Here is a 27,321-nt window from a genome sequence, read left to right as displayed (position 1 = left end):
GTGAGCACCTGTTCATCTCAGTGTATTTTGTGCATCCGTTTGCAAGATGTGTCTTAAGGTAACTGCTTCTTCACTTTACTGCCATTTCAGCTTAAGAAGATTTTCATAGGAACTCTCTCTTTTGGATATGGGGGAAACCTGTAATTAATTGCACAATAAACTACCTCAGTTTAAAGTGGTCACAACTATTATCATTGATGTTTGTGGCAATCTTTTGCCATATTATAGCTGCCTTTAAAAAAATTACCAGGAAAAAAAATTTTTTTTAATTACCAGGAGATACTAGATTACATGAAGAATTCTTATTCCAACTTGCTCCTAATACGTTAAGCGTAAATGTTATTTATGATCTAACTGAATTAAGTTTTTAAAAATTAGGATTACTTTGACTTTTTTCTTAAAAGGTGTGATGCATACAGCACAGGAAATATAGCCAAATATTTTCTAAGAACCATAAATGGAGTATAACTTTTAAAGTTTGTGAATTGCTATGTTGCACACCTGAAACGTATAGTACTTCAACTATACCTCAATTAAAAAAATAAATCTTTAAAAAATGTAAAATAAAAAAGAGATGTATCTAGCTAATATAACACGTGGAGCTTTTTTGGATACTTAGCCAAACAAATCAACTGTTCAAAAAACTTAAGACAACCTAAAAACTGGCTAGATAGTTGATGTTATTAAAGAATTATTATTCATATTTTTAGTTGTGATATGATATTGTGGTTATCTACCTAAAAACTGACTGGATATTAGATGATATTATGGAATTATAGCTAGTATTTCTAAAAATATAATGGTGTATCATGCTTATGTGGTTTTTTTTACATTCTTATCTTTCAGATATATGATAAAATATGGATATATAAACAACAAAATATATTTTTAAAATGAAGTGATACAGCATGCATATTTCAAAATAACTTTAAATTAGCAGACGCAGGAGAGAAACCAACTCAGTAAAGATGGATGGGAGAAACCAATCCCTTCTTTAACAGACAACAAATTCTTTCCCATATTTTCTTATTTTCAGTCCTACAAACCAGTTCAGCCAAAAGGTGACCATACCTGGTTCCCATCGATGGTGTAATCATGCTTGATGGCGTATACTTTTCCTACAGACACTGCAATGGCATAAGCGACCACAGATATGGAAAACGATGCAGTCAGCATCTCAGAAAACAGACTCACAGATGGCATTGCCGGAGGCAAAAACCTAGTTTTTAAATGAAAAATGCTGTGACAATTTGACTACAATGCTCTTCCCCCACCTCACCAAATGCTGCATCGACCCAGCCACAAGTCAGACATGAAAGAATTAAACCCAAGAGGACAAGAGGTACATAAGAAGGGTAAGTAGTAGCACCTGCTTTTACAATTCTGTCAGAAGTTGGTGCTCTCTCACTGGCTGATTGCTTTGTCCCCTATTTGAGAGACTATGGATGCTGCCTTATCCACACTCTGACAAGAAAAACCTGTCATTACTGATTTTTGAATACCGCATATTCCTGTGCGGCACCATCTCACACATTAGTGTTTCTCTTCACAGTTTCATCTTAGAGGCCTTTGATGTGTTTAATATCAAAGGTCTTTGATATCTAGGATATCTTTAAAAGATATCCTAACCGTTAAATGAGATTTACCCTGTACAAGAAGCGGTCAGGTCTGTTACACAGACAAAGAATGTAAGATGCTGAAACAGCGAAGTGGAAAATCCTTATCGAAGAGCCATGATACTTAAAATCTTCTTGAGTACTCCCAAAAGAGTAAATGTATATGGTTATCAGAATGCTCCATCGTCACTATAGTTGTGGGATCAAACAGTTACTATCTGACAAAACCAAAGCTACTCACCAACCATATAAAGAAATAAATTTACAAGTTTATAAGTACGCAATCATGCCCAAGTATGAAAATCAGAGAGGATTCCTTTCTTGTGCCGCATCTTAATGATCATCCGTATGGCCAGTTCTCTGGCCAAAAATAATAATAATAATAATCTTCCTGACCTACCTCATACCTGAAGCTCCTTTCATAGGAAACTACACTTTTTCCCCCTATAGTTGGAAGTGGTAATGTAGAAATAAGGTTCTTATAGAAATCCATAGAAATCTAGAACCTGCTAATATCTTAATATTATCCAAAGTATGATCCTAAATCTAATATCCTAGAAATTGTTGAATCTACCTTTCTCTCTTTGTTGATTAGGGAACTGAGGCCCAGAAGAGTGAACTATTGAGTAGGTCCGAGTGTGAATGTTAGATATTAGATGATTTCCTGAGTAGCCAGATCTGATTTGCCCTGCTGGTTAAGAAAAAGAGTTAAGTGAGAGAATAGGGGGCCCTGGTTTGGGTGAATCCCAGTGGGATGCTCAGAAGCTGACCATACTTGGAGAAACTGTGTATTTGGCCAAGAAAGGCAGTCTGGGAGTAGGGCAAGTGGTCATGGTTTGGGGGACGGTGTCACTGGACACTGAGCAATACTGACTTATGGCACTGACTCTCAATGGAATTAAAGAAAACTGCCAGTAATGGCTGTGCTTTTACTCCCTTCTTGGGGGATTGACATGGGGAGGAGATGAAGAGGTGGGCAGGCACAATCTATATTTTGTTTTGTTTTGTTTTGTTTTGGCTGTGCCACACAGCATGTGGCATCTTAGTTTCCTGGCCAGGCATAGAACCCACGCCCCCTGCATTGAAAGTGAGGAGTCTTAACCATTGGACTGTCAGGAAGTTCCACAACCATTCTTTTTGGTCCTCTTTCTTTCATCCTACTCATCTCATGCTCCTTTCCTTGTCCTTTTCCAATCTCTCCACATCATGGTTTCTTTTTCAGTTTTTGTTAATGTTATTATACTTCTTTCTGGGGTATCAAAAAGCTGAACAAGACAAGTGAGATCACTACCCTTGTGGAAGAGCTTATATATATCCCGGGGGCCAGGCAGGTGAGGCAGACGGACCAATCACAACAGGTGGTCTGTCAGAGCATTCAACTTGACTAACCCAACAGCAAGAGGCCAGAGATCCATTTTCAGCAGGAGAGCATCCAGGAAATCTCTTGATAGGGCCAGAAAGGATCACTTGTGGCAGCAAAAAGGAGTGCCCCAAATCTAGTAATAGAACCTGGACTTAGGGGACAGGGCATTTGCCATGGACCTCCTCCAAGAGTTACACCTTAGGAAACCTGACAACGTGGATCTATAAAATATATTTTTAATGTAGCTCTTTGTAACTACTCAAATAATCTAGTTGTTAGGGTGAAAACACTGTAACTCAAGCAGCCACACTGTATCTTTTTATTACTAAATTTATACCAGCATTAGGATTCACTATCAAAATGTTGATCCTCTAATGTAAAGTTTCCCAAACTTACCTAATCATTAGAATCATGTGAAGCCCCTTTGAAAAATATTAATTAGGTTCAGGATGAGAACCAGGAAGGAATTCGTGTTAACAAGGCCTTGTGTGATTCTTAGAAAAAAGTGAGTTTGTGAAACACTCGAATGGATGATACATAAATTAAGCCCCATGTAGCCAGTTGTAACTTTTCTTTCCTGTTTTTTAATAGATTAGAAGAAATCATGCAATTAATCTAATGTCATGGCAGCAGTTCCCTGTGGAATAAGCCCTGGGGCTGGGCTGGGCGGTGGAATTTCTATTAAGAGCATGAAAAACACAGAGTGTTAAGGTCCCTCAGCTAGTATTTAATGGAAGGGAAACCAGTACTTGTCATCTAATAGCAAGTCTAGTCATGAATGCTGTAAGTTAATGTTATAAATCTAATAAACATTTGTGTTTCTTTTTCACTGTCATACGATCAAATTATGCTATAGGGCCCTTGGTCCACTCTGCACTTTATGAGGGATCTCACTGGTGTTTTATAAGAAGCTGAAGTTGAGATTTCAGTGATTTGTCACTATCTTTGTGTCACTGGCTCAGATGGTAAAGAATCAGCCTGCAACGCAGGAGACCTGGGTTTGATCCCTGGATCAGGAAGATCCCCTGGAGAAGGGAATGGCAGCCCACTCCAGTATTCTTGCCTGGAGACCTCTATGGACAGAGGAGCCTGGTGGACTACAATCACAGGGTCACAAAGAGTCAGACACAACTGAACGGCTAACACTTACACTGTAGGAGAACCCCCCTCCGCCCCAGGGCCACAGAACTAGATGATGACAGAGGACAGACTCTTAGTTCCTTACTCTTTTAATTCACCAAATTGCCAAAATATCAAACCTCCCTTAAAGATCATGCATTTTATTTATAGGAACAAATGATATAATTATTATCTTAAGCTGATTATATGGAAGAGAATTTAGGCCAGATCTCCCTTTTTCTTTAAGCAGATTGTTCTCGGTACAATAAGCGTTACACACCATGATTCTGCTTATACTGTAATTGTATATGTGAGTTTAAATCAGGAGTCTGGAGTTAACCGTGCATGTCCTGCCATGTTTTAAGAATGTAAAGAAAAAGAAAGAGCATATAGTGCTGCTTTTAAACAAATGACTTGATCTTTACCTGATAGTTTGCACAAATGGGATATTTCTTTAAGATCATACACATGAGACTATTGAAGGATCAGCAGTGAAATGAAGCTTGTTTCATTTAAATAGGAAGTACTGACAATGTATTATTAATGCCTAAGAGGAACTCCATACTCACCCACTTGGGATGGATTTAACAATACCAGCATTATAGTTTTTTTCCAGGTCAGCTCCATATGAAATGGCAGTAGCTGCTATTGTCTGAAATAAAAGAAAAGAGGTTTTTAAAAAGTTCATTTGAACAGTTCCTTTCTTACAAAGCTAATTAATGCTGAATTTTCTAATTACACATTCTACTTACCACAATCACTTCTATAGGAATAGGGACTGGGATTTTGTGTTTAAATCGGTCATTTAATTCCTTAACTGCCATACAGATGATAATGGTGAGTAATCCAGCAATGAAATCAGCAAGATTAGTGTTACCAATATTTTGAAAAATCTCAATCAGTGTCTGTAAAAAAAATAATTTCATATACCTCCTGTATGAAAAATCATATCATCATCAAAGAGCACTTAAGAATTTCATGTAAAATTTAAAAAATTTTAATTTGTGTTTGTTAATACAGACACCATTAACGTCCAACCCTTGCAATATAAATACCAAGTTGCTAATGATGGTTAACTTGGAGTGGCAAAAGTATGGGTGATTTCTGCTTTCTCATTTTAGCTTATCTGTATTTTTTACAATAAAAATGAGATCTTTTCAAAGAAAGTATATCATTATATACTGTCTTTTGCTGGCAGAAAAGCTTTAAAATTTTATACCTTAAGTAGCTTTACAGGTGCTACTAACTGACCTAATTTTCATCATGTTATATGTATTATTGAGATTAAAAACAGAAATCAAAAGTCCTGGTTAACCAATATTTTAGGTAAAATTCTTCACTAAACATGAATGATACAGATGTTAATAAAAATTCCTAAAATTCTTCATATGTAGATACATATGGACTCATCCATTCCTTATGGCAAAGAAAAGCTATTGAATTGATATATAGGTCAAGTAGAAATTTTTGGAAATTAATTTGATACCTAGTTCAAACTTCAACTATGATCATTTAAATAAAACTAACTCTTTCAAAAAAAAAAAAAAAAAGCAAGAGAGTTCCAGAAAAACATCTATTTCTGCTTTATTGACTATGCCAAAGCCTTTGACTGTGTGGATCACAATAAACTGTGGAAAATTCTGAAAGAGATGGGAATACCAGACCATCTGACCTGCCCCTTGAGAAATCTGTATGCAGGTCAGGAAGCAACAGTTAGAACTGGACATGGAACAACAGACTGGTTCCAAGAAGGAAAGTGAGTATGGCAAGGCTGTGTATATTGTCACCCTGTTTATTTAACTTATATGCAGAGTCCATCATGAGAAACGCTGGGTTGGAAGAAGCACAAGCTGTAATCAAGATTGCCGGCAGAAATATCAATATCCTCAGATATGCAGATGACACCACCCTTATGGCAGAAAGTGAAGAGGAACTAAAGAGCCTCTTGATGGAAGTGAAAGAAGATAGTGAAAAAGTTGGCTTAAAGCTCAACATTTGGAAAACTAAGATCATGGCATCCGGTCCCTTCACTTCATGGCAAATAGATGGGGAAACAGTGGAAACAGTGGCTGACTTTACTTTTTGGAGCTCCAAAATCACTGCAGATGCTGATTGCAGCCATGAAATTAAAAGATGCTTACTCCTTGGAAGGAAAGTTATGCCCAACCTAGACAGCATATTAAAAAGCAGAGACATTACTTTGTTAACAAAGGTCCATCTAGTAAAGGCTATGGTTTTTCCAGTGGTCATGTATGGATGTGAGAGTTGAACTATTAAAAAAAACTGAGTACAGACTCTTGAGAGTCCCTTGGACTGCAAGGAGATCCAACCAGTCCATCCTAAAGGAGATCAGTCCTGGGTGTTCATTGGAAGGACTGATGTTGAAGCTGAAACTCCAATACTTTGGCTACCTGATGAGAAGAACTGACTCATTTGAAAAGACCCTGATGCTGGGAAAGATTGAGGGTGGGAGGAGAAGGGGACGACAGAGGATGAGATGATTGGATGGCATCACTGACTCAATGGACATGAGTTTGGGTGGACTCCAGGAGTTGGTGATGGACAGGGAGGCCTGCTGTGCTGCAGTCCATGGGGTTGCAAAGAGTTGGACATGACTGAGCAACTGAACTGAACTGAACTCTTTCCAAGTGGACATAAATCCAGCTCAAGAAAAACTAGTTTTGTTTTGTAAATAGGGTGTTTCTGGGAATCAAGGGAGATTAGCAAGGAAGACTCTCAAGAGAGAACAATAATATCTTTGTTATAGGAACTTCCACAGAAGGCATGACTTTAGAAGGTTCTTCCAGACAAGTGAAGGTTACTTTCCTTTGAATGAGTCCTTTTATAGATATATATTTTATATGAAGATAAAAGATTACTTCAAATAATTATAACAACAATCTGGTAACAGTTATGTATAGTGATCACCAAGTAATAGAGGAGTCATCTTGCCAACAACCTCATTCTTTGGAAAACATTCAAGAGTAAGGGATGAGAGGAGAAGCCACTGTGTAAGCAAAATACATTCCACCAAGTGCTTGAACTACAGTTCAAGAATCTGACTGGTGGGAAGCCTCTTGGATTTTCACTGAGTATGTTTGTCCTTGCTTTAAACCCAATACTAGCATGTTTACTCTGAACACTTTCCAGAGTCAGTAAAAATTGCTAGAAGCATATACATTGATAGTAACAAGATGAAGCCAGTGATAGCAAGGTGAAAAAGAAAACAAATCAGAAACTATACAAGCAGACACAACAACTCAAGAATTTAAGGCATTTACCATAGCAGTACAGGCTTCCCATGTAGTGCTAGTAGTAAAGAACACGCCTGCCAATGCAGGAGACATAAGAGACATGGGTTCAATTCCCTGGTCAGGAAGATCCTCGGGAGGAGGAAATGGCCACCCACCCCAGTATTCTTGCCTGGAGAATCCCATGGACAGAGGAGCCTGGCCGGCTATCGTCCATCAGGTCAAAAAGAGTCAGATACGACTGAAGCAACTTAGCACACTTAGGGCTGAGTACTACAGCCCTAAATAACTCGGAGTCTTGAAGGTATTGCTATCCAGTTCTCTATATAATCAAATTTCCTGATGATGACCGTCATTAATTCATGAGCTAAACATAATACTTCAATTAACTGTCTACACAATAAAGGTTTACTTTCAACACAAGATGGAAAAATTCAAACTTAAGAACAATATGAACAACTATCCCAATCCTAATTTTCACCTTACAAAAATGATCACTATAGGATTCTCATGTAATCTATGAGACTCACTTAGACCTTCGAATAAAAAGCATCTGTGACTGTATTAAAAATGTAATATGAAAAAAATAAAATAAATGTAATGTGAGTTGCAAAAACCAAAATCAGTTTACATTACACAGTTACATCAAACAAGGCTTATGAATGTATCAGTTGCCTATACTGAATATTTATTCAGAATCTCTTATGAAAAGTTATACAAAAGAAAGCTTAATATATGTGGAAATAAAACTCACCCACATAAACTGAAGTAGTCAGACTGTATTAATATTCCAAGATACAGAAACAAGACTTAAGAAAGCACTGAAAAGTAATTCTAACTTATTAATAGTTTAATAAAGTAAAATACTAACTAAAATATGTTTAAAATATGGATACACTTATGATTCCATATTTTAGCCTAGTATTCTGACCAGGCAAATCAAGAAGATAAAAAAACTCTTCAGAAATGGGTAATATTTTATTATATTTCCTACTATGCTTGGAGAATTTTAGAACCATTTCATTTAAAGAATTTCTTCCTACTGGGTAAAAGTAAAAATTATAAGTTAAAAATTATACCTGTATTACATATGAGGAAATTCATTAGTTAACTTTTGGTGCCAAATTTATTTTAATTCATCTTGTCTCTATGACTATAACAAACCCCTTGCTGTCAGGAATTTCCTACCAGAACTTCGGTGCATATATAAGATCAACCTTAAAGTGTTACTTTTGTTTTATAATGGCTTCATTTTTACATACAGAAATAAGTTCTAAGTAACGAATCTGATCAAGCTTGGGGGTAGCTTTCAAAACTCTCACCATCTGGGCAGAACTTTTCAATGTGGTCTTCATTCTTGTTAGGGAAGAAATGGGGACACAGAGCCGACTTAGTCAGCAAGCAGAAAGACTTCCCTTGTCTATCAAGACGAACCATTCAGAGTGAATGGTAGGAAAACATAACCGCTTTGAAATGGACTGCATGATTTACTTACATAATTGAGTAGCTACACAGTAGCTTGAGTATCACTAACTCTGAATTCTGCCAACACCTTGTCATTTTCCTTCTGTAGCCTCTATCTTTTTTTTTTTTTTTTGGCCACACAGTATGTGGGATCTCAGTTTCCCAACCAGGGATAGAACCTGTGCCCTCTGAACTGGAGACATGGAATCTTAACAACTGGACCACTAGGGACATCCCTCTCTTCTGCATCCTATGCCTAGCATCTCTGGCATTTGTAAACTGAAGTTTCTATTTTTCTTTCTTTTCCATTATTTCCTCCTCCAATTATTTATATTCATCATTTCCTTTTTCTTTTTTTTTTTTTTGAGAGAGGAGCAGGCAGATGATCCAAAGCACAAGTTTATAACAAAAGGGATGTTAACTCCGTTCCAGGGAAATCTATCTTACAACAATCTGACAATCTTTCCTGGAGGAATCCACAGATGCCCTGCATTTGCTGAAGGATTCTTTCATGAATAATCACAACCGGTAATATCATGAGCAGAATTCTCTGTTCAGGTACTGAGCGGCTCTTTCAACTCTTATGCAATTATTTCCAGACCTGCTGTTTCTTCTTTTTTCAGAAAAGCAAGCTTATATTCACCCTCACACAAGGATGACTGAAGTATCTTTATCCAACTTGGCTGACCTGGGAGGAATGGCTTGCAGAATTCTCTAACACATTCTAACCTGAGGCTTCAAGAATAATGTTCAACACAACATAAGGCACATAATAGTTTAATAATTATTTTTGACCTTGTTCTATCTAGCATTTCCTAGTTTACTTTGGTCTCTGTTGAAAGTGGAGTTATTTGCAGCAAGCTCTATCTTAAACATGTTCTAAGAGACCAGAAAAAACTGTGAAATTTCATTCCCCCCATCTTCAGAAGTCCAACAGTGACCAAGGACCCAGATGACCTATCAGGCTAGGCCTCCTGTTATCTGTGAGGATGCAGGCCTAGCAATATTCATACAAGGAGGTGAGCACACTCAGTCAGGGGTGTCTTGGTGGATTCAGGAGTCAGTGGGTTTGTACAAGGAGTGAAAAGTCCCTGGCACATGGCAGGTTTCAATAAATACTTATTAAAAAGATGAATGGATGACAATAAAGGGATAAATGAATGAACAGTTGATAGAGAAAGTAAGAAAGCAAAAAACAAACAACAACAAAAACCGCAGTGCGTAAGCACTGCAAAAGTGAGAGAACCTGTCAGAAAAAGGCAGTCAGATGATCTCAAAGCAAACCTAGGACTTGGTAGGGAAAAAGAAGTCGAATATGACATGCCCAGAATCACATCACATTTAATCACAGGATCATAAGTGGTAGACCCAAGACTCCAAAGTTCATAGTCTTAATCACTATGTTAAACTGCCTCCTCTACCTCGTCCTGGGCTTCTCTAATGGCTCGGCAGGTAAAGAATCCACCTGCAATGCAGGAGTGGAGAAGGCAACGGCACCCCACTCCAGTACTCTTGCCTGGAAAATCCCATGGATGGAGGAGCCTGGTGGGCTGCAGTCCATGGGGTCGCACAGAGTCGGACACGACTGAGCGACTTCACTTTCACTTTTCACTTTTCACTTTCATGCATTGGAGAAGGAAATGCCAACCCACTTCAGTGTTCTTGCCTGGAGAATCCCAGGGATGGGGGAGCCTGGTGGGCTGCTGTCTATGGGGTCACACAGAGTCGGACACGACTGAAGCGACTTAGCAGCAGCAGCAATGCAGGAGACACAGGAGATGCAGGTTTGATCCCTGGATTGGGATGATCCTCTGGAGGAAGAAATGGCAACCCACTCCAGTATTCTTGCCTAGGAAATCCCATGGATTGAGGAGCCTGGTGAGCTATAGTCCAAAGGGTTACAGAAAGTCAGGGATAATTGAGCTACTGGGCAAGTATGCATCTAGTCCCACTGCTCAGCATAGTATCTGGCTCATAATAGACACTTGGTAATATTTGTTGAATGGATAAAGTAATGCTAATGTTTAATGGAACTACGGCAATGCTGCAAACTTCAGCAAACCCTTGACCACCTCACAATTTTTAGATAGGTATGCACAGCCTTACCTCATTTTAAAAGAAATTAAAGGTCATTAGAATACACGGGTCATTAAAGGACTCCATTCTTAATGCTAGCTCATTGTATTTGGTATCATTCTCCCCAAGCTAGAGTGACATCATGTTACTATTATCACCATTTTTCAAGCATTGATAATATGCCCTATATAGAACACATATTTAGATCCAAGAACTTTTTCAAATCTAATTACTGTGAAATACATCCTTCTTTTGCATCTCTTTTGCATGTTGAATCATCTCCGAATCTAACGTTCCTTTTCATCTATAATTGCTGGGACATTTACATTATGCATTTTATGGACTCTCAGAGTTAAAAAAGGCTTTAGAGATACATCTCCAATCATTTCATTTTATAAATAAAAAAGAAAAGAAGTCTTGAGATGTGAAATAATAAATAATTTCAGCTTAGTTCCCCAACCAGAGATTGTACCCACCTCCCCTGCAGTATAAGCAGAGTCTTAACCTATGGACTGCCAGGAAAGCCCCTCAAAATAACACTGTTTTTTTGAGTACTTTGTTATTCACCAGCCCTTAGGGCATGGGCTTCTCATACAGCCTTATTTAACTTAATTTGTAGATATTATTATCAACTCCATTTTGCAGGGAAGAAAGCAGAGGCATAGCAATTTGCTCATGCAATAGAGCAAATAATAAATAACAGAGTCAGGATATATGTGAATCTTGGTCATCCAAACTGAGTTTTCGGCCACTATTCTACACCCTGTGTCCAAAGTCACTTCACTTGTCAGAGGCAAAGTTGAGAATGGAACTCAAGTGTGCTGCCTCCCAAACCCATCTTCAGTATAAAACTTTGCTTTTATTAATACTCTGAAGATTGATGACACTTCTGAAACCATACTGACCCACTGAAAACAAGGATTTGCAAACTCTGCTTTCTTCAGCAGGACTCCTGCTTCTTCCAGAGAAGAATGTTTCCAGTGGCTCCCAAAGCTTGACATGGAGGAGCTTATACTCTCCAGACTCAGGTTCAATAGGAAAAGTGAGCCATCCTTGGAGAGAAGCAACACTTACATAGATGATGGAGAGAATTCCATTATAGTTTTTGGTTGAAACATTGAGGACGATCTTTAGCTGTGAGACCAACACTTGGAAGGCAGCAGCTGTTGTGAATCCACCAACCAAAGGATCTGCCAGATACCTCACTATGAATCCAATCTGCAAACCTCCAAATATCAACTAGAACAAGAAGGAAGGAAAAATTAAATGCTTGCCTCGGAGAAGGACCAACACTTTTGAACTATTAATGAATTAAACTTAATACCAACTAAAACTCTGGCCCTATCTCTCCCATCCACCATTCTAAGATTTGAAAAACATGTGTAGATAGATAATAAGAAAATTCCATGTACGTTTTTTTCCTGTGACTTGTAGGTTTCATGGCTCCAGTGACCAGAATATTTTTTGTCTCTTTATGGGTTCTGGCACAACTCCCTTCTCCTATTCTCATTCTAATCACACATGTTCCTCTGTCTTATTTTTTATGTCTCTGACTTTGATGATTAAGTGAGCCTTCATAAGTGGAGGCTTGCTGACTATTTTCGCATCTGACCTAAAACAGTATAAAAAATAGCTTTGGGAGTCTTAAACTGACTTGTTTTGCTTTTAAGTCAATCTTGAAGTCCATGTGCTTAACAGTTTTTTCAGATACAAATCCTGCCAACCTCTATATCGCTTGTAAGCCCATTACCTGTATGATTCCAACCAAAAGAGTAAGGGTGCTCGCAATCAATACTCTTGCTGCATCTCTAGCTGCAAAGTCTATTATGGTGGTATTCAGTGCCGTTCCATTACTGCTGGATATGAGAAAGTGTTCGTCGGGGGCCATGCTCAGAACAACAGATCCCACCATTAAACTGACCACTGGGAAAGGTCCTGGGGGAAAAAGATCATTATCAATTAATAATTATTAATCACTTGTAAATCAACTATACTTCCATAAAAAAACTAAAAAATAATTATATTATTAATTGCAAATGTTTAGGTTCAACATGTCTACATAGGATTAAAGATGCATCTGAAGTAATTAGCTGTGATTGAGAAAATACTGTTTGTTCACAAAAGAAGCTAAAAAGCAGATGTTTCAAGGCATTCATGACCCAGTAATGAGCAAGAGAGACGTGCAGGAGGGTCACCATAATACAGCTTTCAGACACTTTGCAAGTACACAGGAAGGCTGTCTAAACTGTGTGTGATCTTCTTGTGTATGGGTAGGAATAGGGGGATGGAGGGGGTAGTTGTCAAGAAAGGTTTCCCGGCAGAAATGGCATATTAGCTGAAACCTTACTTGTTCCATCTTATTTTTATTCCATGTAAGTTTATTTCCTAGAGCATCCAGTGTCCTGATCTCTGTGGAGCTGAGGACCTTGATCAATATCACAAGGTCAAAATTTGGTTAAAGAAATAGCTAAAGTAAAAAACAAACAAAAAAAAATAGCAAAGGTAGTGTAGAGTTTCTCTTTTTCTTTTTCCAAGACAAATTATTTTGTCATATCAAATATCACTCTGTAGGCTTCTACATTTCAAAAGTACTTTTCTTGCAGCAGCTGCTGTATCACTGCTGCTGCTAAGTCGCTTCAGTCGTGTCCAACTTTGTGCGACCCCATAGACGGCTACTGATATTTTTATCTATGATGATGAGGATCTTATCCTTTAGTCATGGAAGGCTTTGCCAATTAGAAGGACTCAGTACCAAAATCCAGTAACCGGAAGTGTCTAAATGTATAGAATAGCAGAGAGAGAAAAAAAGTCAACTTCCATGTTCCTTACCTTGTCATGCATCTGGTACTAATCAACTCTCCCGGGTAAGGAAGTTTTTTTAATCAATAATCTCCTTCTGATCTCCCTTTATAGACAAGGAAACATTCCAGACACTGGGGGAAATATTATACGACTAAGGATAAGGATAAGGGTTGGAGATGGAACAGTAGATGGCTCTATTTGTTTCAAGAGGATTGCCCAGGTAGACACGTCTAGCCAGCAGATGGATGTAGGCGAAAACTTATCTCAAGTATAAATGTCAACGTTGCAAAATAGCATTAAAGCATTCATTTACTAGAACATGCTAGGAGAAGAAAATTCAAATTTCAGGAACATCAGGAAATAAATCTATCTGGGGCTATACCAAGAAGGAAAGCCAAGCTTAGTTTCTAAATTGTTTTGGCACAATTTTCCCAGTCTTCAAATATTAGTGACTTAAAATAACTACGTTCTTTAATAAGACAATGAATATGTATTTGATGAACATAATTTAGTAAAGCTAATTTAATCTAGTAAAACAAGTTCAAAGACCTCCTCAAGATTATTTTCTGTTATCATTTTTCATTTTAGAACACTTTCTAAATGGAGTCAAATGTATTAACATTTTTGAAAAGCCAAACATGCTAAGATTTGAAGGTAGTCTATAGTTTCTCAACCATCTTTCAATTTTCTCCTCTTCATTATAAAAAAAGTTGGGTGTAAAGCCACCTAATAGCATAGTATTTTGAAAGCTAAGAAGAAACCTTTGCATCACTGACTAGGAAAAGCCCTATCTTGCTAGAAAACACTAACAAAGAAAGGGAAGCAGAACACACATAATACAGTCCAAACACATTCAATGTGAACAAACAGAATTGTATATGCTTATAATTACCAACTGAGATGTGTCTTGATGTTCCAAAAATAAAGTACGTCAGGATAGGAAAAAAAGCAGAGTAGAGACCATATCCGACAGGAACAGCAGCTAGTAGAGCATACGCCATGCCTGAAAATACATCCAAAACGGTCAAGTTCACAAACAAACTTTGTGTCTACTGTACAGAGAAAAGCCTTTTCATAGGTCTCTTTAATTTGCAGCTCATCTTGAATGATCTCCTTACTTTGCACATGGTCTGTGGCTATGCTAGGATGCAGAATGTGATTCAAATCACCTACTCAAAAGAACTGACACAACTGATCAGTAATTCAAGCCTCCACTCAGGTGAGTTGGGGAAAAGCTGTTGATTAAAAACTTGATCAATTCTGTTCAAAGGTCTAGCCTGGCTTTGTCTGAATTCAGTGTTTCTATGTGTAATGAGGAACATGTACTTTCTCCTTTCTTGTTGGGGAACAGAAGTTAGATCCAAAGAAAGAAAAAAATCTGACCTTTGTACATAGCACTAGGAGATCACACCTTCGCTAGGCTTCGCCAAGTGGTTTCTGGGTCCATGAATGTCACCCTGTATGGAGAATCTCAGCCTTCCCTCGTACATGGGGGTTGGAAGGCAACAATGTGTTGGGGTTTGGGAGTTTTGTTTGGGGCCTTAAACAATGAACATTTATTTCTTAGAGTTCTGAAAGCTAAGAAGTTCAAGATCAAAGTACCAGCAGATTCAGTGTCCAGTGAGCACCCTTTCCTGGTTTGCAGATGGCTGCTTTCTTGCTGTAACCTCACACGGCACATATTTCCTAAGGTCACTAAGCCCACCAAGAAGACTCTACCTGATTGCCTTCCAAAGGCATGTGTGTGTGCTTAGTTGCTAAAGTAGTGCCCAACTCTTTGCAACCCCATGGACTGTAGCCTGCCAGGCTCCTCTGTCCGTGGGATTTCCCATGCAAGAGTACTGGAATGGGTTGCCATTTCCTTCTCCAGGGTATCTTTCTGACACAGAGATTGAACTCGAGTTTCCTGCATTGCAGGCAGATTCTTTTACCACTGAGCCATATGGGAAGCCCTACCTCCCAAAGGCTTCCGACCTCCAAATACTATCATACTGGGGATTAAGTCTTCAAGAGATGAATTTTGGAAGGATACAAACGTTCAGTCCTTAGCACTTTCCTTCTCCTGTGGGTTGTGTTTTAAAATACTTCATAGGTAGTCAGCACATCTACCTCCCCACATTTCACTCACTCACAATGACAGAACATCAAGTTCTTTGACCTTTGGGTCATTAATAAAGGGTTACATGTATAACAGTTTTTTTAAAAAGTGATGGAAGCAGCTTAGATGTCAACAGATGAATGAGTAAAGAAGTTGTGGTACATATATATACTGTAGAATATTATTCAGCCATAAAAAGGAATGAATTTGAGTCAGTTGAACTGAGGCGGATGAACCTAGAGCTTGTTATACGGGTAAAGTAAGTCAGAGGGAGAAAAATATTGTATATTAATGCATATACAAAGAAAGGCAATGCAAAAGAATGCTCAAACTACCGCACAATTGCACTCATCTCACATGCTAGTAAAGTAATGCTCAAAATTCTCCAAACCAGGCTTCAGAAATATGTGAAGCGGGAACTCCCTGATGTTCAAGCTGGTTTTAGAAAAGGCAGAGGAACCAGAGATCAAATTGCCAACATCCGCTGGATCATGGAAAAAGCAAGAAAGTTCCAGAAAAACATCTATTTCTGCTTTATTGACTATGCCAAAGCCTTTGACTGTGTGGATCACAATAAACTGTGGAAAATTCTGAAAGAGACGGGAATACCAGACCACCTAACCTGCCTCTTGAGAAATCTGTATGCAGGTCAGGAAGCAACAGTTAGAACTGGACATGGAACAACAGACTGGTTCCAAATAGGAAAAGGAGTACATCAAGGCTGTATATTGTCACCCTGCTTATTTAACTTTTATGCAGAGTAAATCATGAGAAATGCTGGGCTGGAAGAAGCACAAGCTGGAATCAAGACTGCTGGGAGAAATATCAATAACCTCAGATATGCAGATGACACCACCCTTATGGCAGAAAGTGAAGAGGAACTAAAAATCCTCTTGATGAAAGTGAAAGAGGAGAGCGAAAAAGTTGGCTTAAAGCTCAACATTCAGAAAACGAAGATCATGGCATCTGGTCCCATCACTTCATGGGAAATAGATGGGGAAACAGTAGAAACAGTGTCACTTTATTTTGGGGGGCTCCCAAATCACTGCAGATGGTGACTGCAGCCATGAAATTAAAAGACACTTACTCCTTGGAAGAAAAGTTATGACCAACCTAGATAGCATATTCAAAAGCAGAGACATTACTTTGCCGACTAAGGTCCGTCTAGTCAAGGCTATGGTTTTTCCTGTGGTCATGTATGGATGTGAGAGCTGGACTGTGAAGAAGGCTGAGCGCCGAAGAGTTGATGCTTTTGAACTGTGGTGTTGGAGAAGACTCTTGAGAGTCCCTTGGACTGCAAGGAGATCCAACCAGTCCATTCTGAAGGAGATCAGCCCTGGGATTTCTTTGGAAGGAATGATGCTGAAGCTGAAGCTCCAGTACTTTGGCCACCTCATGCCAAGAGTTGACTCATTGAAAAAGACTCTGATGCTGGGAGGGATTGGGGGCAGGAGGAGAAGGGGACAACAGAGGATGAGATGGCTGGATGGCATCATGGACTCGATGGATGTGAGTCTGGGTGAACTCTGGGAGATGGTGATGGACAGGGAGGCCTGGCGTGCTGCGATTCATGGGGTCGCAGAGAGTCAGATACAACTGAGCGACTGAACTGAACTGACTGAATGCATATATAGGGAATCTAGAAAAACAGTGCTGATGAATCTATTTGCAGGGCAGGAATAGAGACGCACAGAGAAGGCAATGGCACCCCACTCCAGTACTCTTGCCTGGAAAATCCCATGGACAGAGGAGCCTGGTAGGCTGCCGTCCATGAGGTCGTGAAGAGTCGGACATGGCTAGCGACTTCACTTTCACTTTTTACTTTCATCCATTGGAGAAGGAAATGGCAACCCACTCCAGTGTTCTTGCCTGGAAAATCCCAGGGATGGGGAGCCTGGTGGGCTGCCGTCTCTGGGGTTGCACAGAGTCGGACACGACTGAAGCAACTTAGCAGCAGCAGCAGCAATAGAGACACAGACAAAGAGAACAGATTTGTGGACACACCAGGGGAAGGAGAGGGTGGGACGAATTGAGAGTAGCTCTGAAACATATACATCACCGTATGTAAAATAGATAGCTAGTGGGAAGTTGCTATATAACAGAAAGAGTTCATCCCCATCCTCTGGGACAACCTGGAGGGGTGGGTTGTGGGGGCTGGTAGAATAATAGGGAAGTTTGAGAGGGTGGGGATATATGCATACTTATGGGTGATTCCCATTGTGGTATGACAAAAACCAACACGACATTGTAAAGCAAGTATCCTCCAATTAAAAAAATATATATTTTTTAAAGTGGCAAAAACTTAAATTGGTGCCCCAAATGATGTATTTATCCCTGTCTCACATCAGGGAAGTGGTTAACTACACTGTATTTCATATACTGTAATCTATGAAATGAAGTTGATGTGCTGTATAGAAATAACTTACTACTGATAGTAATTTACCTCTCTCCCGTGCAATATAGTCCATATAAGAAATAAGTGAGAAAAGGCAGAATTCAAAATAGCGGTCAGGGAGCACCCTGGAAGTCCAGTGGCAAGGAGTCAGTGCGCTCACTGCTGTGGTCCAGATTCAATCCCTGCTCAGGGAGCTAAGACCCCACAGGCCCAGCAACACGGCCAAAACACCAGCACAAAACAGTGACCAGCACGCACGCTTCCACTTTCGTTAAAGTAAGCGTGCTTGTTGTATGAATTTTAAAATGTGGGAAGATTTCATACAATTTAGACATGTAAAAAGCATAATATAATAAACACCCAAGTATCTAACATCTAGTTTAAGAACTAGATCATTGCCGTACAGTTGAAACTTTCTGTAGACTCTTTCTCAATCACATCCTTTTTCCTCCCTCCACCCTCAGGAGGCAACACTCTTTTGAATCTAGTGTGTATCATTCTCGGACATTTTTTTATACTTTTAAATAGATACTTATTTATGTGTCTGGTAGGCTATTTATTAAAATTTAGGTTTCGTGGACCATCTACAGGGCAGAATCAAAGGAGACTTCTGAAGAGGTATTTTTCATGTTCCTTATAAGGTATTTTCTAGTTTCCCATAATAAGCATTCATTCATTCAACAACTATTGATTATGTCCCCTTCATATGCCAGGCACTGTTCTAGGCTTGGGGGAATATGGGAGTAGCCAAAACAAAGTCTCTCCTTACAGAGTGTGCATTCTAGAAAAGTCTGTATTACTGATGCAACTGTTTTCATACATAAATTACAACAAGCAATCATCTCTAGGACATAGAATAGAAAGGTGAGGTCACAAAGGGAAGACAAGAAAAGAAGGAGCAAGAACAAAAGCAAAAAAAAAAAAATCCAAACTAAAAAATATTAGAAAAGAAAAGAAGGAGCAAGGAAGGAGAACAGCCTATTTCCTATGTACATTTTTCAAGTCCTTCTCAAATTTCCACTTCCCTAAACTGGGCTCTGCAGTCCTCACAGACCTGGAGAAGGCGGGCTTTTTCAGTTTTCACATAATATCCTATTTCAGGACAACTGCTACTCAAATATACTGTAATCATATTGTAAGGGAATTTGGTACAACAATTTTGAAATTATACATAATTTGTAAAGAAATTTGTCATTGATTTAAACTATGGGATCTCTGTGTTGGTGCTCCTCCTATGTAGGATGGTGGCATGTATTGATAAAGGTGGTGTTAACAAACATTCAGAAGCATCTAGAAGGCATAAGTGGGAAGTAAGAGAGCAGGTCCCCATATCTATGAATAAAAAATAGCAATAATAGGGCTGCATCGATTTCTTGCTGCCTGGGGGGAATTTTTTGTTAATAATAAAAATGAAAAATATCCCATGGCAGCACTCACCTTCTGAGATGGACCACACTCTGTCTGTGGAGTGTGTTTCTCGCTAAATAAATCCACTTCTTAGAAAAAAGCAAAACAAAACCCATGATCCTTAGCATTTCTGGCTTCTCAGTAACATTACTGATGAGTTTTTTTCTACCCCTTAGCAGCCCAGCCAGTGGATAATTGCGGCCTTTGCCATCCCTAGAAACTGCAGCTCTGAAATCTCCTTTTTGAGCCTCCTTTTCTCCACCTACAGCCACATAGCCTTTCCGCTCACCTATCCAGAATCTTTAGTGCAACATTTTTTTGTCCTCATGAGGCTTCTAATGCATGAACTGATCCACTATCCTTAGCACCCTCCCATCTTCATTTGCCTCACTGTCCCTAGAATTTTCACAAATATTTTGTCCTCAGGAGGCTTCTAACGCATGAACTGATCCACTATCCTTAGCACCCTCACATCTTCACTCGCCTCACTGTCCCTAGAATTTTCACAAATCCTCTGGATTTCTTTGCTTCACTCTCTCTCTTTTTCTCCTGTCTTCTCTGGTAAATCTCCAGTCTGGCCAAACTCAAGCATCACCCTTTTCCATGCCAGCATTCAAATAGCTGAATAACTGAACTAAAGACGTCTACATTTGGGCCGGCCAATTTCATGCAAATTTCATGATAGCAAGCCCCCAGATGGAATGCCACACTGCCTGGCCATCCAATTACATTTCCTCAGCAAGTGTGCTTTCCCTCTCCTCAAGACAGCTACTCAGACTTCCCCCACTTTCCTCAACCTCTCCATCCCCCTTCTCAGACATGGTTCAGAGATGAACCCTAGACTGCATCCAAAACCTGGAATCCATGAGATGCCCATTGGTTTTTTTACAATGCAGTGCTTTTCTCCTTTGAAAATGGAGGAAATATCCCACATATCTTTAAGGAGTAGCCTTCCCACTTCTATCCTTGTACCCATCTATGCTTGTCCCTTCTTGTCACTTCTCCTCTTGCTTGTGGACCACAGATTTTTCTATCAGCTAGGTCATTCCCAGTGGGATACATCTATGTTCTAGTACCTCCTATATTAAAGAAGAGAAGTGAAAAGCAAAGGAGAAAAGGAAAGATATAAGCATCTGAATGCAGAATTCCAAAGAAGAGCAAGAAGAGATAAGAAAGCCTTCCTCAGTGATGAGTGGAAAGAAATAGAGGAAAACAATAGAATGGGAAACACTAGAGACCTATTCAAGAAAATTAGAGATACCAACAGAACATTTCATGCAAAGATGGGTTGAATAAAGGACAGAAATGGTATGGACCTAACAGAAGCAGAAGATATTAAGAAGAGATGGCAAGAATACACAGAAGAACTGTACAGAAAAGATCTTCATGACCCAGATAATCACGATGGTGTGATCGCTCACCTAGAGCCAGACACCCTGGAATATGAAGTCAAGTGGGCCTTAGAAAGCATCACTACGAACAAAGCTAGTGGAGGTGATGGAATTCCAGTGGAGCTATTTCAAATCCTGAAAGATGATGCTGTGAAAGTGCTTCACTCAATATGCCAGCAAATATGGAAAACTCAGCAGTGGCCACAGGACTGGAAAAGGTCAGTTTTCATTCCAATCCCAAAGAAAGGCAATGCCAAAGAATGCTCAAACCACTGCACAATTGCACTCATCTAACATGCTAGTAAAGTAATGTTCAAAATTCTCCAAACCAGGCTTCAGCAATACGTGAACTATGAACTTCCAGATGTTCAAGCTGGTTTTAGAAAAGGCAGAGGAACCAGAGATCAAATTGCCAACATCTGCTGGATCATCAAAGAACCAAGAGAGTTCCAGAAAAATATCTATTTCTGCTTTATTGACTATGCCAAAGCCTTTGACTGTGTGGATCACAATAAACTGTGGAAAATTCTGAAAGAGACGGGAATATCAGACCACCTGACTTGCTTCTTGAGAAACCTGTAGGCAGGTCAGGAAGCAACAGTTAGAACTGGACATGGAACAACAGACTGGTTCCAAATAGGAAAAGGAGTACGTCAAGGCTGTATATTGTCACCCTGCTTATTTAACTTTTATGCAGAGTAAATCATGAGAAATGCGGGGCTGGAAGAAGCACAAGCTGGAATCAAGACTGCTGGGAGAAATATCAATAACCTCAGATATGCAGATGATACCACCCTTATGGCAGAAAGTGAAGAGGAACTAAAAAGCCTCTTGATGAAAGTGAAAGAGGAGTGTGAAAAAGTTGGCTTAAAGCTCAACATTTAGAAAACGAAGATCATGGCATCTGGTCCCATCACTTCGTGGGAAATAGATGGGGAAACAGTGGAAACTGTCAGACTTTATTTTGGGGGGCTCCAAAATCACTGCAGATGGTGACTGCAGCCATGAAATTAAAAGACACTTACTCCTTGGAAGAAAAGTTATGACCAACCTAGATAGCATATTCAAAAGCAGAGACATTACTTTGCCAACAAAGGTTCATCTAGTCAAGGCTCTGGTTTTTCCAGTGGTCATGTATGGATGTGAGAGTTGGACTGTGAAGAAAGCTGAGCTCAGAAGAATTGATGCTTTTGAACTGTGGTGTTGGAGAAGACTCTCGGGAGTCCTTTGGACTGCAAGGAGATCCAACCAGTCCATTCTAAAAGAGATCAGTCCTGGGTGTTCATTGGAGGGAATGATGCTAAAGCTGAAGCTCCAGGACTTTGGTCACCTCATGTGAAGAGTTGACTCATTGGAAAAGACTCTGATGCTGGGAGGGATTAGGGGCAGGAGGAGAAGGGGACAACAGAGGATGAGATGGCTGGATGGCATCACTGACTCGATGGGTGTGAGTTTGAGTGAACTCTGGGAGTTGGTGATGGACAGGGAGGCCTGGCGTGCTGCGATTCATGGGGTCACAAAGAGTCGGACACGACTGAGCGACTGAACTGAACTGAACTGATATTATAAGTAAAATAAATCCTCGCATTACTTTACCATTGTCTTTTAGGCCTCTGGAGCCGTTTCTCTACTCTGCTTCATGGCAAACCTTCTTAAAATATTGCATGTGTTCCATCACCAAGAGTATTTCACACTACAGACAGCCCCCCCTTCCACCCATCCTTTAAAATAGAGCAGAAAACAATTCCTCTCTTGGTTTCGGAATCCACATCCTTCAGATTGTTCTTTTTCTCTACCTTCCTGAGCCCAACATCATGTTTCTTTGCAGCCCCTCCTCCTCTGCCCTGACTTTAAGTGCTCCAGCCTGGTTCTTCTCCCCATCAACCTTTCTGCCTAGGTAGTCTCAAGGATTCCCACCCCTTTGAATATTATCTCTAGAGGGGTGCTTTCCTGACTTTTATGTCTAGTCCAAACCTCTCCAATGACCTTCCTGCTTCTAGTAGCTCCAGCTCTATATCTGGCATCTCAGATGTGACACGTGCGAAAGGAAACACTTGGTTTTCCATCCCAGTTCTGCTTGTTAGCCAGTCCCTATCCATCAGTATGTTACCGGTGATTCCTGCTCCAAAATATATTTCAGATTTGTGCAGCTCTGCCTGCTACTTGATTAGCTTCAAGCTGAAATGTCTGTCCTCAGGGCTAGGACTAGGGAGAGGCAAGTGAGGTGCCCGGGGCACATTATTTAGAAGGTCCCTGGAGGACTCACTTACCTAATTTTAATCCTGGCCCTGCCTAACCTTATCTCCTCCTGTTCACTCCCCTAAATCTCTCTCCTCCACCCATACTGGAATTCTTCCTCCCTTGAAAATACTATGCTCTATTTGATCTCAGGGACTTCGCATCTCTGCCTGGTACACCCTGCTTACTGTTTCTTACATGGCTATCTCCTTCCCATCCTCCCAACCCTGATTAAATTTCATCGCCTCAGAAAGGCCTTCCTTGACCATTCTATCTAAGACAAACACTCCCTCCCCAAATTAACCCCTGTTAAAGCCAAGGAATTGATGCTTTGGAACTGTGGTGTTGGAGAAGACTCTTGAGAGTCCCTTGGACTGCAAGGAGATCCAACCAGTCCATCCTAAAGGAGATCAGTCCTGGGTGTTCATTGGAAGGACTGATGCTAAAGCTGAAACTCCAATACTTTGGCCACCTCATGTGAAGAGTTGACTCATTGGAAAAGACCCTGATGCTGGGAGGGACTGGGGGCAGGAGGAGAAGGGGACGACAGAGGATGAGATGGCTGGATGGCATCACACGACTGAGCAACTGAACTGACTGAACTGAAAGCCTATTTGATCAACCATAATAGATATCACAATCTGTAATTATTTTTCTATTTATCTGCTTATTTCATTCCTGAAGTCTCCCACTTAAAATAAGTGCCATGAGGTCAGTATCCATGCCTGTTAGTAAACCACTGAATCCCCGTGGCTGGCCTAGAAATATCGGCGGTGGTTTAGTTGCTAGTGAAATCGCTCAGTCGTGTCCGACTCTTTGCGACCCCATGGACTGTAGCCTACCAGTCTCCTCAGTCTATGGAATTTTCCAGGCAAGAATACTGGAGTAGGTTGCCATTTCCTTCTCCAGGGGATCTTCTCGACTCAGGGATCAAACCCGGGTCTCCCGCATTGCAGGCAGACGCTTTACCGTCTGAGCCACCAGGGAAGCCCCATATCCACCTCTTGTGACCCCCTGGACTGTAGCCTGCCAGGCTCCTTTGTCCATGGGGTTCTCCAGCCAAGAATACTGGAGTGGGTTGCCATTTCCTTCTCCAGGGGATCTTCCCGACACGGGAATCGAACCGGGGTTTCCACATTGCAGGCAGATTCTTTACCTACTGAACCATGAGGGAAGCCCATCCTACAAATATTAGATGAATGGGTTTATGAATGAACCACATTAACCTCTCAGACATTCACCATACAAAGATAACTTCACAGAATTCATGCTTCTGGAAAGCGCTATCACTCATAAAGTGAGGAACTGTATCCTTTATAAATTAAGACCCTGGGAATTAGATTCTGGGTTCAAATCCCAGCTCCACCACTTACCAACTCCATGACCTTGAGCAGAATCTAATAGATTTTTTGACTATTGAAAAAGAGCTATTAAGAGTTGTTGTGAGGACTAAAGAGATAACTTGCCAAAGCCCTTAGCATTGTGTCTGATACTTAAACAAAACTAAAGTTAAAATTAATTTGTATAAGATACCTGTCTAGGAACACTTGCAGGACCCAGCTTGAAATACCATTTTTCATATATAAGGATGATTCATTATTCAGTCCTCTTCACTAAATGTTTACCGGGCTAAACATGTACTAGACAGTTCTCATCCCCCAGAAGCCAGAGGAGGTTGCCACGCCACAGTTCTTAAGAGTCTACTGTGTACACTTGGCACCACTTACTGTATGAACCACACCGTCCTGTCCAGCTCTCCCATCCACTTCCGTGACTGAGAACGCAGGCTGCTGCTCCACACGGGAGCCGTGGAATATCCTCCTTCTCTGTGGGACTCTCCCTGGCTTGCTCTGAGTAATCCTGAGAGTTCTATAGGCAAATTTTGGTTCAGGACATTGCTCAACCACTGTTACTAACTTCTCAAATAGTCTATTTCAAGCCATCTCTCTACCCACATTTCTACCCCATCGTACTTCCCATCACTTCGCAAAGTGAGACTTAACCTTCAGGGAAACAGCTCTGACGCCTCTTCCTCCAAGAAGCCATTCTCAGTCCCCTAAGGCCAGGTTGAGTGCCCCTGTGTGCACTCCCTTCCCAAGCAATATTACCCCTACCCCTACAGTCAGTCCTTCCATTGAATCGTTGTCTGTTTCCTAATTGGACTATGAGCTCCTTGAAAGCAAGTGGTGCATCTTATTCATGTGAGAATACCTAGAGGCTGGCACCTATTAGATATGCCACGAAATAATAATAAGTAAAGTAGATTTTTGTTTTCATAGTCCAAACGTTTTGTGAAGTTGAGGTGAGGGCAGCAGCAAGATGATGAGGATAGGGTACAAAGGAAAATGCCCATAATGCTATTCACTAGCTCTGCAACGGAGTTCCAAGATGTTCATGGAAATAAGGCTTAAAGGAAGTTTAAAAAATGTCCTGTGTTGGGACATTCTGCCAGAAGATTAAAATACAGCGATGGATTTCAAATGGAGAGGGAGAGGCAAGAGCAGAAAAAACATTTACATGTAGTCTAGGCTAACATACTTCCTTCCCTTTCCTTTAAGAGAGTTTCAAATGGCATGTCAAGACCGTGTATGAAATGTAAATAATTTAATGAATTGCAATCATCCTTTTAAAAATCTAAGCAGAATAAAAAATATTTGAGAGTATTACTTGTAGTGAGGATAAGTATTATTTCACAAAACTTGAGATGCATGTGTACATATCATGATGTCATATAGATTTCTTACTGTGAGCTGTGACCAATGAAAATTGGGAAACAGCTGCTTAGGTGACAGGGCTCTAGTTGGAGCCAAGCAGATAGAGAAGCAACAGGGTTTCCTGAGAAGAGAAGTGTAAGGAAGATGAGGAAGAAGGAAATCTCACCACTAAGGGGCAGGCTCTAGAGGAAAGATGCAGGCTATGATGGGTGAGCAAGCCTTTGGTGCAGACCCATGGGAGGGAGGGGGGAGTTAGGAATGGCTGCTGGAGGCTGTGATTCTCCATCACTTCGCAGCTAGACCACAATCATCTTACCTTGAAGTGTTCCCACTAGACCAGTACTAACTCCCGAAATGATATCACTAAGTAGCCATTCCTTGATCTGGTATTTGGGAAGCCAGTCCAAGATGGGCAGGAGAGTCTTCACCATGCGAAGGGTTCTCTTTCTTGAACAACTGTCAAAAGGCAAGAAAAGAGATTTCCAATCCAATCTTGGTCACAATCCACTGCAAATCACAAAGTTTTGAACCGAAGTCTGCTAATGTCTCTAACTATTTAGAAAAAAGCATAGGAATTGCATGAAAAAAATAATAACAGTGAAGGGCTTACCATGTCTTTGCCAAGAACTCTTTTTACCCTTTTAAATGCACTGTACTAGAAAACACAGGATTAAGTGTTAACCACCCCATCCCCTTAATCCTCTGAGAAAATATCCCCAAACAGGAACCCATTTTCTGGTCCAGCCACAGATTGATCAATGTGGAGTCTTTAAATGGAGATTACATTTGGACTTCTAACCTAGGTGTCTTCTTTTTCTTTCAAGAAACGAACTCTGTATATTCTGGCAATAGGAGCTTGGAGCCAGTTCTTACAAAACTCTTACCATGATGAATACATATCTCGTTGCATCTTGCTACCTACTTTTTGAAATTCGACAACCTATAGGTAAAAGGAAAAACATATTTGGGGCTTCCCTGGTTGCTCAGATGCTGGAGAATCTGCCTGCAACGCAGAAGACCCAGGTTCAGTCCCTGAGTAGGGAAGATCCCTTGGAGAAGGGAATGGCTACTCCAGTATTTTTGCCTGGAGAATTCCATGGATCGAGGAGGGAGCCTGGAGGGCTACAGTCCATGGAGTCGCAAAGAGCTGGACATAACAGAGCAATTAACATTTTTAGTTTTTCAAACACGATTTGACGCTTGATTCAAATAAATTATTTTAAAAATTACATTTATGAGACAATTTGAAACTTTTTTGACTTAATTTTTTAATATTAAGGAATTGCTTCATTCTTGTGTGTGATAATGGAATTGGGTTGCATTATCACACACAAAATGATAAGAGTTCCTAAAGATAAATACTGAAATAAATAGAGTCCAAAGGAAA

General features: G+C 40.2%; 1 protein-coding gene across 1 annotated transcript in view; it reads right to left on the bottom strand.

The window, feature by feature from the left end:
- SLC26A4 (solute carrier family 26 member 4) overlaps positions 1-27,321 on the bottom strand; it is a 57,868-nt gene that overhangs the window by 29,512 nt on the left and 1,035 nt on the right. Inside the window, exons 2-8 of the mRNA XM_052639054.1 lie at positions 26,251-26,390; positions 14,584-14,694; positions 12,640-12,824; positions 11,964-12,128; positions 4,851-5,003; positions 4,668-4,750; positions 1,072-1,219 (exon numbers count right to left, since the gene is read on the bottom strand). Coding sequence (XP_052495014.1) covers positions 1,072-1,219; positions 4,668-4,750; positions 4,851-5,003; positions 11,964-12,128; positions 12,640-12,824; positions 14,584-14,694; positions 26,251-26,390 — 985 coding nt within the window. The remainder of the gene's footprint in view (positions 1-1,071; positions 1,220-4,667; positions 4,751-4,850; positions 5,004-11,963; positions 12,129-12,639; positions 12,825-14,583; positions 14,695-26,250; positions 26,391-27,321) is intronic.

Source organism: Budorcas taxicolor, chromosome 4 (genome assembly GCF_023091745.1).
Source record: "Budorcas taxicolor isolate Tak-1 chromosome 4, Takin1.1, whole genome shotgun sequence".
NCBI classification, from domain to species: domain Eukaryota; kingdom Metazoa; phylum Chordata; class Mammalia; order Artiodactyla; family Bovidae; genus Budorcas; species Budorcas taxicolor.
Note: the sequence above shows the minus strand (reverse complement) of the source record. Positions and strands in the feature narration are given on the sequence as shown.